Source organism: Corvus kubaryi, unplaced genomic scaffold, assembly GCF_017639235.1.
Source record: "Corvus kubaryi isolate FWS band 111438036 unplaced genomic scaffold, C.kubaryi_AGA036_p1.0 37052, whole genome shotgun sequence".
Taxonomy (NCBI): Eukaryota; Metazoa; Chordata; class Aves; order Passeriformes; family Corvidae; genus Corvus; species Corvus kubaryi.
This window is the reverse complement of record NW_024581021.1, coordinates 60126-74513: the sequence shown is the minus strand read 5'-3', so window position 1 is coordinate 74513 and position 14388 is coordinate 60126. Positions and strand designations below refer to the sequence as shown.

The following is a 14388-nucleotide window of genomic DNA, read 5'->3' as shown; positions in this document are numbered from 1 at the left end:
GTCCCCCTCCAGTGCAGACCTGTCCCCCTCCAGTGCAGATCTGTCCCCCTCCAGTGCAGCAGGGCTGTGTGCCCGTGGCCAAGGGTATCATCCCCCACCAGCAGCAGAAGCAGATCTGCAAAGTGCCAGCCCGGAAAATCAAGTAAAGGATGTGAGGAGTGAGGGGAAACAAAGGAAACTTGTCCCTCTTGCCCCGTGTCCCTGTCCTGCTTTGTCACCGATCTCGGCTCTGTCCCCTCGCTTGTAACGCGCTCTGAAGGTGTGACCCACCGTCTCTGTGAAATTTAAAACGCTCTTCACCTTATTTCACAGAGGACGTGGAGGCAATAAAAAACGCTGGCTCAAACCCCCCTTGCATCCGTGTTTTTTCCTCTTCCTCCCTCGGAGTGGCTTCTGTTCCTTCTGGTGGCCAAGGCTGGGTTTGCAGCGGCCTCGTCTGCCCTCACAAGGAGGCTCCGGGTTGGTTCCACCTGGTGGCTCCTCATTCCCACTCCAGGCAGTTTCCTGGTTGGGAAGTAACAGTTTTCATCGCAGAGTGTTTGTGCGAGGAGGTAATTAAATATTAATAAAGTTGTATAAAAAAACCCACATTTCATCAGAGAGGGGAAAAAGCAGAGGGTCTGTTTGGGACCGTGAGGGTACAGCTGGACTCGCACCATAAACCTCCAAAAAAAGCCCTGGAAAAGATATCAGCATTTGGGAATGGCTCTAACAGGGTGAAAGGCCTCGAATTCCTGGTAGGGTCTGGTGGGGTTGGGAGAGGAATCCCCTGGGAGGATTTCTGGAGCAAAGCAGGGATCCGGAGGCCGCTGTGAGTCACGGCACCGCGTCCTCAGAGGCTCCTGGCACCTCACCTAACCCAGGTGCCAGCATCCGTCACCTCCTGGAGCCAGGATGTGACACAGGGCAGAATCAGCCACTTCCCAGCATTAACGGGTGGGATTTCGCCTGCAGGATAAGGAAAAGAAGCAAAAGCAGGTGCAGGGTGAGGGTTTTAGGGGTGGACACCTGGGGGCTGCTGACACGGCCTGACGCTGCCTTGCCAACTTCTGCAAAGGCAATTCCTTCATAAAACCAACAAATTACCCCCCAAAAAAAGTCATTTCCTACCCAGAACGGTGTCAGTGGACCCAGGGATGCCTGTCCTAAAGAGCAGGAGCTTTGTAGGGGATACACAGACCAACTGTAGGGTCACCACAGTCCTGTCCCACACATGGACCCAGGTGCCCCCAGGCCCTGCTCAGGTGTTTGTCTCCATCGCCGAGACAAACGATGGAACAGGTTTATCCCCATCCATGGAATCAGGGCTGTAATTAATCGTGAATAATGAGTTTCACAAGGATTTTCATTCTCCCGACGTTTGTGAAACACCCCGAGTCGCATTCGGATTTCCTCATCTATCAGTTCAGTGATTCAGTTCCACTGGGGACCAAGGAGTCTCTGGACTCTGGATTTTATTTTAATTCGATCCAGGCTATTTTTGATATCACGGTGGCCTCTAAGTTCCTGCAGAAGATCAGGCCTGGAGCTCTCTGTGGGCAGAAAGACTTCTTTGTCGCCGAAGCAGAGCACTAAAGACACGGATCCCGATGTCCTCCCACTCCTACGAGGATGTTCTCTGTGTCCTACGGGGCTTTAAATTCCTTCTGTTTGGGTTGAAACCTTTGAGTAAAGAAAGGACTGGCTTGAAAAATTACAACACCGCTTTTAGTGCTTCTTTGCTGGTTTTGCTCTGAATTTTTGGTGTTTCTTTGATTTGGACCCTGTCCAAAAATGTTTATTTTTACTACGCACCACCTTTTTTGTTCCCTTTCCCTTTTCTTTCTGGGTTCCTTTTACAACCCCACAATCCCACCCCACGATCCCACCTTCCCACCCTCTAACATCTGTCCCTTCCTGGTTCGGGCTTTAGGCACAAGGAAGAGGTAAATGCTGCAGTCAAAGGCGACAAAAACCATCCCAAACCCTCCCCACCCCCGTGCCCAGGCCAGGCGTAGGGGGGGACAATTAACATTTTTATGGAGTAACAAGAGGGATGTTGGGATATCGATCTGCTCCGTGAGTCAAAAGAGCAGTGCAAAAACTCCCAATTAGCCAAGTGCTCGGGGTGCTGAGCAATCAGGTCCCTCCAGTGGGGCCCCATCTCGTTTCCGGAGGAGAAGCCCGGGCCGGGCTATAAAAGCCCTCGCTCGTCGCTTCTCCTCAGCGTCTCAGCTCCTCCACATCTCCTCTCGAGCTCCTTCTGATCCAGGTGAGTCCAGATCCATCAGACTTTTGCTCTTTTAATGCTCTCCAGCTGCTCCCTAATCTGGAGCTCTTGGGCACTTCTCTTCCACGTCCTATCTCCATCTCGTTTCTTCTGCCAAGTAGGAAAATGTAAAAATTCCTGGCTCAGGTAGCTGAGGACTCTGCAGGTCTTGCTCTGGAGTCTGTCCAGCTCTCTTCTCTTCTCTTCTCTTCTCTTCTCTTCTCTTCTCAACTTCTCTCTGATGTTTAAGAGAAAGCCTTGCCCAAAGAGGCCACCACAGGCAGATGAGCAGTGATAACACTTCTCCTCTTCAAGAACTTGGCTCAGAATCACAGAATCACGGAATCATGAAATCATGGAATGGGTTGGGTTGGAAGGGACCTTAAAATCAGCTCATTGCACCCCCTGCCATGGGCAGGGACACCTCCCACTATCCCAGGTTGATCCGAGTCCCATCCAACCCGGCTTTGGACACTTCCAGTGTCCCTGGTCATTGCCTTCACTCATGGATGAGTTTTCCCAGCAGGTCTCCAACCATGTGCTCCCGCCAGGACAAGGACCAGTGCCACCAGCAGGAATGGTCCTCCTGCCACAGCAGCGGGTCCGGATGCCACGGGAGCAGTGGCGGATCTGGGTGCCACAGGAGCAGCGGATCCGGTTGCCATGGTAGCAGTGGTGGATCCGGATGCCACAGGAGCAGCGGATCCGGTTGCCATGGTAGCAGTGGTGGATCCGGATGCCACAGGAGCAGTGGTGGATCTGGTTGCCATGGTAGCAGCGGTGGATCTGGTTGCCATGGGAGCAGTGGTGGATCCTGCCATGGTAGCAGTGGTGGATCCTGCCATGGAAAGCCACAGGAGTGCCAGCAGCAAATCTACCAAGTATCCTCGAAAATGAAGTGATCACCCCACCGCCTGCAGGTGATCCACAGGAAATGTCCTGGATCTTGTGCCGAGCTCAGAAAGCTTTGCGTGTCCCCAGCAATTTCCAAGGAAAATGTGTCCTTCCCCTCCCCTGGTGAGTGCTGTAACCTCTCCCAAGCTTCTCTGTGGGTGCTGAAATAAACTCTTTGTTCACGCTGGCACTGTTGTCTCTGGATCAGTCTGTGACTACATTTGGGCCACCACAATCCAGAATTTGGGAGAAGCTTTGAGCCAAAGAATCCTAGAGACAAAGAACCCCTTTTTTTCTGCCATTTGGCCCCAAAACGCCGCCCTTGGGGGAGGTACCACCACGTGCTGGTGGCAAACCCCCAGCCAGCCTTTCTAGAAACGCTGTGCCCAGCCCTGCCAGAGCTCTGCCCTACCAGGGGCGTAGCGCGATTGTTACACAATGATCGTTACTGCTAAATTTCTTCTCAACTTGTAATTAAAACGAATTGGGTAATTTATTGCTCTGGTATTGCTATCCATGAAGTGGATGTTACCTTGATAAGATTGTTCTCGAATGCGTCAGGAGGATCAGAAATTTCTGGCATTGCTGAAAAGGGTGCAGGCAGCAGCTCACTCCCTGTTTTCAGAGCAGGGATCGCTCAGGAAGGCTCCTTGTCCGTGTCTGGAATTTGCCTTGAGTCCCCCATTTTCAAACCCATTTTCAAGGCACATTAAAGTGGCCAGCCACAAAATGTAGAGGTGCCCATTGTTAACAAACTCAGAGCAATTAAAACACAAGGCACTGAACGCAGGGCGATGCCAAGAGCCAAAAATTCCTTTGAGTCTTTTTTTCCCAGAGGTCATTGACCACATTTCTGCTGAGGCCAGAACAAAACCCAATTAAAGAGCAGTGACCAAACCCAGGCACAGCTTGCCCTGACACTGTTCTAGATCATGACAGGACTTTAGCAATACAGGAGAAGCTTCAGGTTGCTCACCTGATTCCTTCACCTGCCCTGTCCTCCCACCTTTCCCAAAATCCTCCATGTTTGGGTAACAGCAAATGTGGATGGGTTTTGGATGGCAGGAACCACTCAGCCTCCATCTCCCTGTGGTCACCATAAAACCTTAACCAACGTGGTGAAAGACAAATCAAATCCGGATTTCAGCCTTTATTTGCTGTCTGTTTAATGATTGAAACATCTTCCAGAAGCACTGAGAGAAAAGGGCACGAGCCACGAGCTCCGTGGTCCTGAAGAATTCCCAGCCCACACAGCAGAAAGGTACAGGGAGTATCCCAAATTATTGCCCGTCACGAGCTCTCCGTGTGGGGCTGTGCATCCGTCAGAATAGCACTGGCTAATTAGGAGCTAATTGGGCATCAGGGAAAACCTAAAAAGGATGTTCCTACAGCTCTGGAGAAAGTCCCTGGGGTCTGCCAGTTCCCCATAACATGGCACCATCGTGTGTGGCCGAGGGCTCCCATGGGATGCCTCCTCCTCCTCCAGCAGCACCGGAGCCGCTCACCTGGAATAAAACCACGGCAAAGCTGCTCTGGAATTACTCCCAGGCTGAGAGTCAACCACATAATTAAACACCTTGCTAATCCTGGATCGCTACCCAGGGCAGGGCTTATCCCTTCCAAAAATAAGAATTCCAGCTGCTTGTGGTCCTCCTGGCAACAGCAGAAACCTTGGAGTTTCTTCATGGCCCCACCGTGTTTTGACTGGTTCTAAGAGGAATGCACCAACGGTGATTCCAGGCAAATCCCAAAATCCCTGAGGTTGGAAAAGCCCTCCAAGGCCTTCAAGTCCAAGCTGTGCCCTATGCCCACCTTGCCACCAGCCCACAGCACTGAAGGCCACGTCCAGGCCTTCCTTGGACACCTCCAGGGATGGTGACTCCAAACCTCCCTGGGCAGCTCCTTCCAAGGCCTGAGCTCCCTTTCCAGGAGGAAATTCCTCTTGATTCCAACCTGAACCTGCTGTCAGGGAGTTGTGGAGAGCCAGAAATTCCCCCTGAGCCTCCTTTTCTCCAGGCTGAACCCCCCCAGCTCCCTCAGGAATTCTCCAGCCCCTTCTCCAGCTCCGTTCCCTTCTCTGCACTCAGCCCAGCCCCTCTTGCCGCACGGGCCCAGACCTGGACACAGCACTGGACGTTCCCTTCAGCAGTGCCCAGCATGGAGGGAATTCCCACTAAGGAAGAGTTTTCTCCCTTCCCAAAGATGCCATCGGCACTTCCAGGCCCATCTCAGGGGAGTCGCAGGCCTAGAGAACCTCAGGCCATTCTGGAAGGATGTTGTGATTTAGGGGTGAGACATCATTTCCCAAACCCTGAACCCAAAGGTTCAGGATCCCTCCCCGGGTGTGATCAACACCAAACCCGACCTGGGGAAACCAGGGCCGCCCACACGACTCCCCCAGCCCAGCTCTGCGCAGGCACAGCCAGCAATTAAATTTCTGTGGACAGGAAAGGCGACCTATAAGGAGAGGCAATCCCAGCGTGGATCAGGTGAGTCACCCCAGGAGGCCGAGGAATGGGGAGGCAAAGAAATAAAAAAAAGCCATCGGCGAATTAAATGAACGGGCAGAGCTGTGGGACAGGGAGGGGCTTCTTCTCCAGGTGGGGTGTGCAGAGAGGGTATAAAAGTGCTCCTGTCCCAGAAAGCCTCATTCCCTCTCATTCCTTCCTCGTCTCTTCCCTGCACGAGCAGCTCAGGTAAGAGCTGGGGGGCTCCGGAGCCCTCTGGGGGGTGGATGGGTTTGGACCTCCACACCTGGAACTGGGCTGGGATTTGTTCTGCGGGGAGTTGGGAGCAGGGGGTGGGTGAGGAGGGAGCCCAGGAGCTCAGAGGGAGAAGAGGTTGGGACATGGAGGGAGGGTCTGGGGTGTGGGCTCGGCATGGCTCCGCTTTGGAAAGCCAGGCACAGCCTGGGTGTCCCCAGCGCCTTCGGTGGGACAATCCCATGGGGGAAAAGGATCCAGTGCAAGCTTTAAAGACAATTGTGGGATCTGGCTGAGACTGGAAAAAGGAACACCCAGATTCCTCTTGCCTGGAAGGGCAGGAGCAGGAAGGAAAAGCCCCTGACAGCTCCTGTGTCCCCACAGGTCAGCCAGCACAGGACCATGTGCTCCCGCCAGGAGAAGGACCAGTGCCACCGGCAGCAGCGCCAGAGCAGCGGCGGCTGTCACAGCTCCGGGGGCGGCTGTCACAGCTCCGGGGGTGGTGGCGGCTGTCACAGCTCTGGGGGTGGTGGTGGCTGTCACAGCTCTGGTGGTGGTGGCGGCTGCCACAGCTCTGGGGGTGGTGGCGGCTGTCACAGCTCCGGTGGCTCTGGCTGCCACAGCTCCGGCGGCTCCGGCTGCCACGGGAAGCCGCAGGTGCAGGTGCAGCAGCAGCAGCAGCAGCAGGTGCTGCAGGTGCCCCAGCAGAAGATGAAGTGACAGCGCTGCCCACGCGTTGTGCCAGCGCCAGCAGCCAAGGCCACGCGGGGACCGGCTCCCTCCCACCTCCCCAGAGCTTCCAAACCCTCCCCGGTGCCCTCCGGAGCCGTCATTCCTTGGGAAGGGCCTGGCTGGTGCTTCCCTGGTGCCCCCGGCTGTGCTCAATAAAGAGTTCCATTCCCTAAATCCCTCTTGTGTTGGTGTTTCCTTGAACTCCTCATCTTGTTTTCCAGAGCCAGGGAGGCAGCCTGGGAAGGGGTTTTAGGGTTGAGATGTTCTCCAGCCTCGCTCAAATGCTGAGTGAGGGCTCCTGGGTGGCACAGCTGTCGACCCCGCTCATCCCCAGGAAACTCTGGAAGTGGTGACTCACCCTAAATGTTGAGGTCCCTTTCCTTTGCCTCTGAGGGTTCTGCCTGTTAAAAGTTATTTCTTTTCCCTGCAACCACAAAAGAAAAGGACAGAGACAGGGTGGTGAGGAAGGGGATTCTCCCCCTCTGCTCTGCTCTGGTGAGATCTCCCCGGGAATGCTGAGTCCAGTTCTGGTGTCCCCAATGTTAAAGGCACGTGGAATTGTTGGAACAAGTCCAGAGGAGGCCACTAATTTGATAAAGGGTCTGGAGCCCCTTCCCTGTGGATCCAGGCTGGGAGAGCTGGGAATGTTCAGCCTGTGGAGACCTCAGAGCCTCTCCCAGGACCTGCAGGGGCTCCGGGGAAGCTGGAGAGGGACTTTTCCTCAGGAACTTCAGAGACAGGACACAGGGAATGGATTCAGACTGACAGAGGGGTAGGAAAGACACCCACAGCTGGGAACTCCCGATGGACAGTTCAGGCACCCAAAATTTGGGATGTGAGGGCATCCCGCCCTGGGGACACTGCAGCCACCGGGGGAAGTTGTTTCCAGTGTCACCACATCCCCCTCTGCCCAAGCTGGCATTTGTTTAAGGTCGGCCTCGATGATCTCAGAGGTCTTTTCCAGCCTCAGTGGACAAGGCAGGACACGGCGAGCCCGGGGCCGGCTCTGCACCGTCCCGATGGGGTTTGTCCAAAGTCCCCAGCAGCTCCCAGGAAAAGCAGGAAGGAGCTGATTCTCGGAGCTGAAATCCTTGATGTGACTTGGAAACGATGCTGGGTTTCAGCTCAGACAGTCCAAGCCCTGCTCCTGTCCCCTCCTCCCTCCAGCATCTCCCCGGGCATTTCCCTCTAGCAACACTTCCTTCTCCAGAGGAATCCCTGGAGGATTTTGCCCTCATCCCCTTGTCCCCATGGCTGTGGCAGCTCTTCCATCTCACGGAGAAGAAAAAGCCACTTTCCCCTCTGTTTACCTGGATCATTCCTGGCTTTATCTGGTGCCAGCTCCAGAGCAGAGATGAGGCTCTTGGGAGCAGGAGAAGGGGCTATAATTAAATCTGGGCTTAACTTCACCGAGCAAAGCCCGAGCACACAAACCTCTGGAAAACCAGGCGCCCACGGGTTTTCCCGCTGGAGGCAGGCGAGGCTGGCAATTAGCAGCTGATGTGGCACAGGAAACAGATAAAAACAGAGCGATATCCATCAGCAGTGAGTCAAGGAGATGTAAACAGAGAGGGCGGTCGGTGGGGAATTGGGTGTTGGATTGACAGATCCAGTGACACGGAGCTGTCTCATTTCCGGGAAAACCGAGGGACACCTCTATAAAGCTGCTCCCATCCCGAGATCCTCAATTCCTGCTCTCGCTTTCCCCTCTCGCTCAGGTAACTCTGGCAGCACAGGTGGATGTTCCTCCTTTGGGGAATCATTGCCCAGTGGAGGGTGCGGGGCTGGAGCCGGGGCCGGGGTTGGGATGCTCACGGGGTTTGGGGTGCAGGGAGGAAGGTCAGCACCTGTCTCGTGGATGATGATGGACCCACCGATGGAATCCTCCATTGTGGACTCAGGGAACTGCTCCAAATCCCGGGAAGGAGCTGCTGGGATCCTGCACAGCAGCGCTGAGGGGGGGGTTGAGATTGAGACAGGCACAGGGACCCCAGGGTTGGGCCATTGGGACAATGGTGGCACTGGGACCATGGTGGCACTGGGACTGTGGAGGTGGTGGCACTCCAGCAGCCCCTGACAGCTCCTGTGTCCCCACAGGTCAGCCAGCACAGGACCATGTGCTCCCGCCAGGAGAAGAACCAGTGCCACCGGCAGCAGCGCCAGAGCAGCGGCGGCTGTCACAGCTCGGGGGGCGGCTGTCACAGCTCCGGGGGCGGCTGTCACAGCTCCGGGGGTGGTGGTGGCTGTCACAGCTCGGGAGGTGGTGGTGGCTGTCACAGCTCTGGGGGTGGCGGGGGCTGTCACAGCTCTGGTGGCTCCGGCTGCCACAGCTCCGGTGGCTCCGGCTGCCACAGCTCCGGTGGCTCCGGCTGCCATGGGAAGCCGCAGGTGCAGGTGCAGCAGCAGCAGCAGCAGCAGGTGCTGCAGGTGCCCCAGCAGAAGATGAAGTGACAGCGCTGCCCACGCGTTGTGCCAGCGCCAGCAGCCAAGGCCACGCGGGGACCGGCTCCCTCCCACCTCCCCAGAGCTTCCAAACCCTCCCCGGTGCCCTCCGGAGCCATCATTCCTTGGGAAGGGCCTGGCTGGTGCTTCCCTGGTGTCCCCGGCTGTGCCTTGGCCCTGTGTGGTGCTCAATAAAGAGTTCCATTCCCTAAATCCCTCTTGTGTCGGTGTTTCCTTGAACTCGGGATCAGGATTGATGAGGTTGCAAAAGACCTCTGAGATCGCTGGTTCCAAGCTTCTCATCCTTGTTTTCCGTGCCACTGGAAGGCTGTAGATGGATTAATGTAGGTGGATTAATGTAGATGGATCATTCCTGGTGGGTCGTCCCTGAGGGATCATCCCTGGGGAATCACCAGCTCCGCTCTGCCCCCTCAACTGAAGACAGATCCCAAATGTTGGAGAAAGCCCAAAAACCTCTCCCCATCCCACAGCCCAGAGCCCCCACAGCTTCCCAACCCTGCCCCGACCCCTCGGAGCTTCCCCACCACAGCTTTGAGCACCCTCCTGCCTCGGGAGGCTCCTGAAACCCGGACAGGCACCAGGCTGTACAGTTTTTATTGGGTTTTTTGTGGTCTTACAAACATTTGTGTGAGAAGGAGAAAAATAAGCCAGAAGAAAAACACCTTTGGGATATTTACAGTGCGGAAACATCTCCGTGAAAACCACGGATGAACCCCCTCAGCCAGGTCGGAGCTGAAGGCCTGGCTGCAGCTGAGGTGTATTTTTGGTGTGTCCACCCCCCCGAAAACCCGTGAGAATTTTGCTGCTGGCTCCAAATGAGCTGGAGATGAGCTCCCAACAATAAACCTTTAATTTTCCCTGAGGAATTGCCACTCTTGGATTTATTGTTGCTGCATGGGCTGAGTCAAGTAATTACCCTGCTCATCCCAGCCCTATTAACCAGGGATTTTTTCACTTTCTCCCCATTAATAACCGGGGTGAAGGGGTTGGGATTTCAACCGTTGCTTTTTGTGAGAAGAAAAGAGAAAATCTGCCCCCACCCACCCACCCCGAGCCTTCAAAGCTGCGTTTTCAGAGCACCCCAAGGAGACACCGCTGGAGCATTGGGACCAAAGGAGACCTGGGGATATTTTTGCCTCATGGAGGTAAATTGGTGGAGCTGGACATTGGTCTTCACTTCTCCCAGGACGTGGCCTGGCCTGGAGGAGCAGCGAGAGCCTGGAAGGAGATCCCACCATTGCTGGTGCCCACGGAGCAACCCAGGGATCCTATGGAAAGGGAGGAAAACCCACGGGGGGTTCGCCCACAGCCACCCCAAAACCCGGCAGGAGCCGAGTCCCTCCCTCCAGCCCCCTCTGCTTTGCACTGATTTCTGCCCAATTACTGTTCAATTTTAATTAGAGCTGATTAAATCCCCTCCAGAGCTCAGCTCCTGCTCCATCCCACCCTCCGCAGTGGATGGGGCTCACTGGGATGACCACAAAGGTGAAGCCTTGGGGTGACACCGGGCCGGAGATGGCTCTGCCCCCACCTCAGGAGGTGTCCAGGAGCTCTGGGTGGTCCTGGACTGTCCCTTACCTGCTCTCTCCACGTCCCAGGAGCAGCAGAGACCTCTCAGTACACGCAGGACTTGGCAGGACCCCTCTCCTTGTTCATGGGCTCCGTGTCGGGGTCCGAGGCCCAGAGGATGGATCTGTACTTGCTGCTCGGGGACTTCTGAGGGGACAGGAGCTCATCAGTCCCTCCCAAAGCGGGGACGGGCTGGGATCCCCTCGGCCCAAGGAGCAGCCAGGGGTGGAGGATGCCCAAATCCCGGTGCCAGGGGTGCAGAGCCGGGATCACACCTGGATCTGCCCCTTCCACACCCTCCTATTCCCTGCAGGAAAAGGGGGACAGCAGGACTAGGACAGGGCACAGGAGCTTTGCAGGACAAACCCAAGGAAAATCCAAGAGTGGAAAGATCCCAGCCCAGCCCTGGATGAATGAGGGGTGGCTGTTGCAGACCCCCTCACCCTCCCTGACCACCCCTAAATATCCCCCCAGCACCTCTCCCACCATCTTTCCCTGCTCCAGCCCGTGCTGGTACCTTGACAGGAGCGAATTCCTGCTGGATCAGCTTCTTGAACTCACTCCTGCTGAAGGGCTCCGGCTTCTTGCCCTTCCTGGCATTGCCCTGGGAGCTCTGCATCATGTCCGTGATGGCTTTAATGAGCTTGGACATGGCTCCAGTCCTGGAGAGGAGCAGAAATTGAAGCCACAGCCTCTGTCAGGGGCAGCAGGAAAATCCCCGTGTTCCCTCCCAAAAATTCCAAATATCCCGCTCAGCTTCAGCCTTCCTATATTTTATTTTAAGAGAGGTTAAAAGAAGCTTTCCTTTCCCGGCTTCTCTGAGGACTTTCACCTTAATTCCCTTCATTTCTCCACTTTCCCTGGTTAAATTAAAGGGAAGCTGTTCCCTGTAACCATCCAGGCACTTGTGGGGTGAATGAATCAGCTCCTGCAGGTGAGGAAAATGCATCCGAATTCCTGCCTGGGAGCTGATCCCATCCTGGTGCCTCCAGACCTGAGCCCTGCTGGGTAAAACCAGTTCCAAACCAACGCCGCAAACACAAAAGCTCATTTCAAACCCAAAACGAAATGGCGGAGACTCACCTGCACCAACCGGGGCCGGGGTGGGACTGGTGGGAGCAGCTCGGAGCAGCTCCTGGCAGGCTCCGGGAGTGGGAGGAGGGAGAGGATTCCTTCCGGTCAGTCCTGTTCTCTGGCTGCCTCTTCCCAGGGAGCCTCCCTCATTATCCTGCTGCTCGGAGGATGTTTACCAGCACACCTGGAGAGGTGTATGTAGGTCAGGGACAAAGGGCTCTGCACCTCCTTGGATCCCCAAAAAAAGCCAGCCAGAGGTTCCCTTCCTATGTAAAACTCTGCATTTAACATCCCCTAAATGGTTTTTTTTTCCCCTCCACAACCAAAGTGGTTTGGGAGTTCCTGAGCAAAGTTTAGAAAACGTTACAGACCAGAAAAATTCCTGCAGGAAAAGGGGCTTTAATCTTATTTTTGGGGCTGTCCCAAATGTCACCGAGCTGCCTCTGGGCCCATCTCAGGCAATGCCAGCGGAGCTGGAGCTTCTCCGGTGGGACAGGAGCAGGAGCCCTGAGCTGGCAGGGCAGTGGTGGCACGGTGGGGACACCCGGGGACACCCAGGTGGCCGTGAGGGTGATGATCTCCCTCCCACGGGAGAGTCACTCTTTGCACATCCCGATGGGACAGGGACAGGGTTCAACCTCGGGGTTCAGCCCTGGTGGAGAACAGCACGTCTTGGGGCCAGCCTGGGATCTGACCCCGATGGAGCCATGGCCGGGGTCAGGATGTGATCCAGGCCCTACAGAGCCATGTCCAGGGCCAGATTGGGATCCAGCCCCTATGGATCCCATCAGGGCACAGCGCCAGGCTGGGATCCAGCCCCAGGACTCTGGGAAAGGCCCCGGCTCCAGGGACGAAGCTGCTCCCAGGACGGGACATTTGGCTCGGGGCCCATTCCCTGTGTGGTCCCGGAGGAGTCACCGAGCACCCGGCTGGCAGGGGGTGTGAGGAGCCCTCTCCCTCCCCAGGGTGTGCCAGCTTTCATCAGCGCTCAGGCACCGGCCCAAGATCTCCAGATACGGCAGAGGCCGGGGCAGATCTCACTCGGCATCTTCCCGGCGGCGCTGGCAGGGCCGTGGCAGCGCGGTTGGGACAGGAGCGGCTGCAGAGCCACCCACGTCCCCCCGCTGCCACCGCCAGCGCGGCACACGGCGTCTCAGCCATGGAGTGGGCTGGAAATGAGATGCAGGCCACGGGCTGGAGCTAAATTTTCCTTCCCCCAGCAGGGTGAGGCAAGAGGCAGCAAGTCCTGGCAGGCCCCGCAACCAGGGCTGCTTTGGAGGAAGCTGCATCAGCCCAGGGGCTGCTCTCCCTCTTTAGGGACCCCCGGAGCCTTCGGCAGAGTCCCAGTCCAGGGGATTCCTTTCGGGGCTGGATTTGGGATGGTCAGGCACAGGCAGCAGCACCTGTTACCCCACAGACTTTTGGGGTACAGCCTTTGCTCTCTCTTCCATGACACCAAACTCCTGCTGCTCCAGGCCTTGACGGAGATGAAGGAAAAGCGGCGTTGTCCCAAGGGCTGGAGTCATCCCATGGCCAAGTGCTGGGGGTTTAAGGTGTTGTGTTTGTGGGTGTCTCTGTGTGATCTAGGGGTCAGTGGGAAGGACCCCGCGGTGGCCGTGGAGTGACCAGAGCCACAGGAAGCCCTGGTGGGGGTGGATGGAGGGCAGCGCACGGGAATGGCACCTGCAGCCTCTTCCCTCCTCCCTCCGCCCCAATTAGCACCTGTCTGCCCGGGAATGAGGGGAATTAGGAGCAAAATTGCTCTGAATCACCCCGAGCCAGTTCCTTCCGCCAGCTGCTCCCTCCCAGCCCGCTGCCACCACGTCCCCAGCCACGTTCCCAGCTTTTGGGAGGGTGGCTCCTGTCCCCAGACCTCACCAGGACCAGCCAGTTCCACCCCGCTGCGGCTCGTCCCCAGCGCAGCGTCCGGGCCGATAACGAGAGCCTGCACCCAAGTCCCCAAACGCCGCAGTTTTGGGGACCCTTCCTGTGTCAGCCGCGGGGCTGAGGGGTCTGGGGGTGCAGGGGGGTGGGCTGGGTCCCATCTGGGGGGCACAGCTGGATCGCACCCCCTCACTGCTGAGTTATCCATAAATCCCAGCCCTGCGGCCACAACCTCCAGCCTGGCAGAGCTGTGGGAGGGGGTCAGGGGTGTGAGGAGCTGCCAGGGCCACCCCAAGGATATTCTGGGAGGGGACGGGAGAAGGAGAGAGGAGTTCGGGATGTTTGGAAATGAGTGGGTGGCCTCACGCCAACAGCTCCGCCGAAAAATCAGGGTTTGATTGCGACACATAAATCCAAATAATCCTGGGGGCCAGGACGGGGCTGAGCCCGGGGTCGGGGTAGTCGCAGCATCCCTGGGGAGCTCCGGCAGGACCTGGCGGCCTCTGCGAGTGTCGCATCTCCGCGGTGTCCCATCCCACCAGGTGGCAGCAGGAGCCCGGTCCGCGGCTCCCAATCCCGGAATCTTTTAGGCTGGGAAAACTCCTCCAGGATCACCCAGTCCAGCCTGGGACACACCCCCACCTGTCACTCTCAGAGCAGCGAGTGACACTTCCAGGCCTTCCTTGGACACCTCCAGGGACGGGGAGTCCACGTGGGATTGGAGAGATGTGGGGCAGGAGTTTCCCCCTGGGCAGCAAAGTCGGTGTCACCTCTGTCCCCAAACAGGCAGCTCAGAGCACCCCTGGAGCGCTGTTGGGGAGT

The 14388-nt window shown here is 56.8% G+C and overlaps 4 protein-coding genes across 5 annotated transcripts in view; all 4 read left to right on the top strand.

Moving 5' to 3' along the window:
• LOC121661061 (keratin-associated protein 5-2-like) overlaps positions 1-346 on the top strand; it is a 1440-nt gene extending 1094 nt beyond the window's left edge. Inside the window, exon 2 of the mRNA XM_042020815.1 lies at positions 1-346. This exon is cut by the window's left edge and continues 631 nt beyond it. Within this exon, the coding sequence (XP_041876749.1) occupies positions 1-146 (146 nt within the window). The 3' untranslated portion in view covers positions 147-346.
• Positions 347-2160: 1814 nt separating this feature from the next.
• Positions 2161-3329, top strand: LOC121661063 (sericin-1-like). Of its 2 annotated transcripts, none has more exons than XM_042020818.1 (2): positions 2161-2251; positions 2775-3329. In XM_042020818.1, exon 2 carries the CDS (start codon positions 2785-2787, stop codon positions 3148-3150), a length of 366 nt encoding a protein of 121 aa, XP_041876752.1. In that variant the 5' UTR covers positions 2161-2251; positions 2775-2784; the 3' UTR covers positions 3151-3329. The 2 variants fall into 2 exon arrangements, with proteins under 2 accessions (XP_041876752.1, XP_041876753.1); XM_042020819.1 differs by having other exon boundaries at positions 2168-2251; positions 2772-3329.
• A 2401-nt stretch (positions 3330-5730) lies between these two features.
• On the top strand, positions 5731-6750 carry LOC121661060 (loricrin-like). The gene is made up of 2 exons (XM_042020813.1): positions 5731-5838; positions 6229-6750. Exon 2 carries the CDS (start codon positions 6247-6249, stop codon positions 6562-6564), a length of 318 nt encoding a protein of 105 aa, XP_041876747.1. The 5' UTR covers positions 5731-5838; positions 6229-6246; the 3' UTR covers positions 6565-6750.
• Positions 6751-8183: 1433 nt separating this feature from the next.
• LOC121661059 (loricrin-like) lies at positions 8184-9231 on the top strand. Its single transcript, XM_042020812.1, has 2 exons — positions 8184-8294; positions 8674-9231. Exon 2 carries the CDS (start codon positions 8692-8694, stop codon positions 9025-9027), a length of 336 nt encoding a protein of 111 aa, XP_041876746.1. The 5' UTR covers positions 8184-8294; positions 8674-8691; the 3' UTR covers positions 9028-9231.
• The last annotated feature ends 5157 nt before the right edge of the window (positions 9232-14388 follow it).

Bases quoted from the DNA above. Each gene is read 5' to 3' on its own strand.
- LOC121661063 (XM_042020818.1), top strand. From the start codon at position 2,785: ATGTGCTCCCGCCAGGACAAGGACCAGTGCCACCAGCAGGAATGGTCC.
- LOC121661059 (XM_042020812.1), top strand. From the start codon at position 8,692: ATGTGCTCCCGCCAGGAGAAGAACCAGTGCCACCGGCAGCAGCGCCAG.
- LOC121661060 (XM_042020813.1), top strand. From the start codon at position 6,247: ATGTGCTCCCGCCAGGAGAAGGACCAGTGCCACCGGCAGCAGCGCCAG.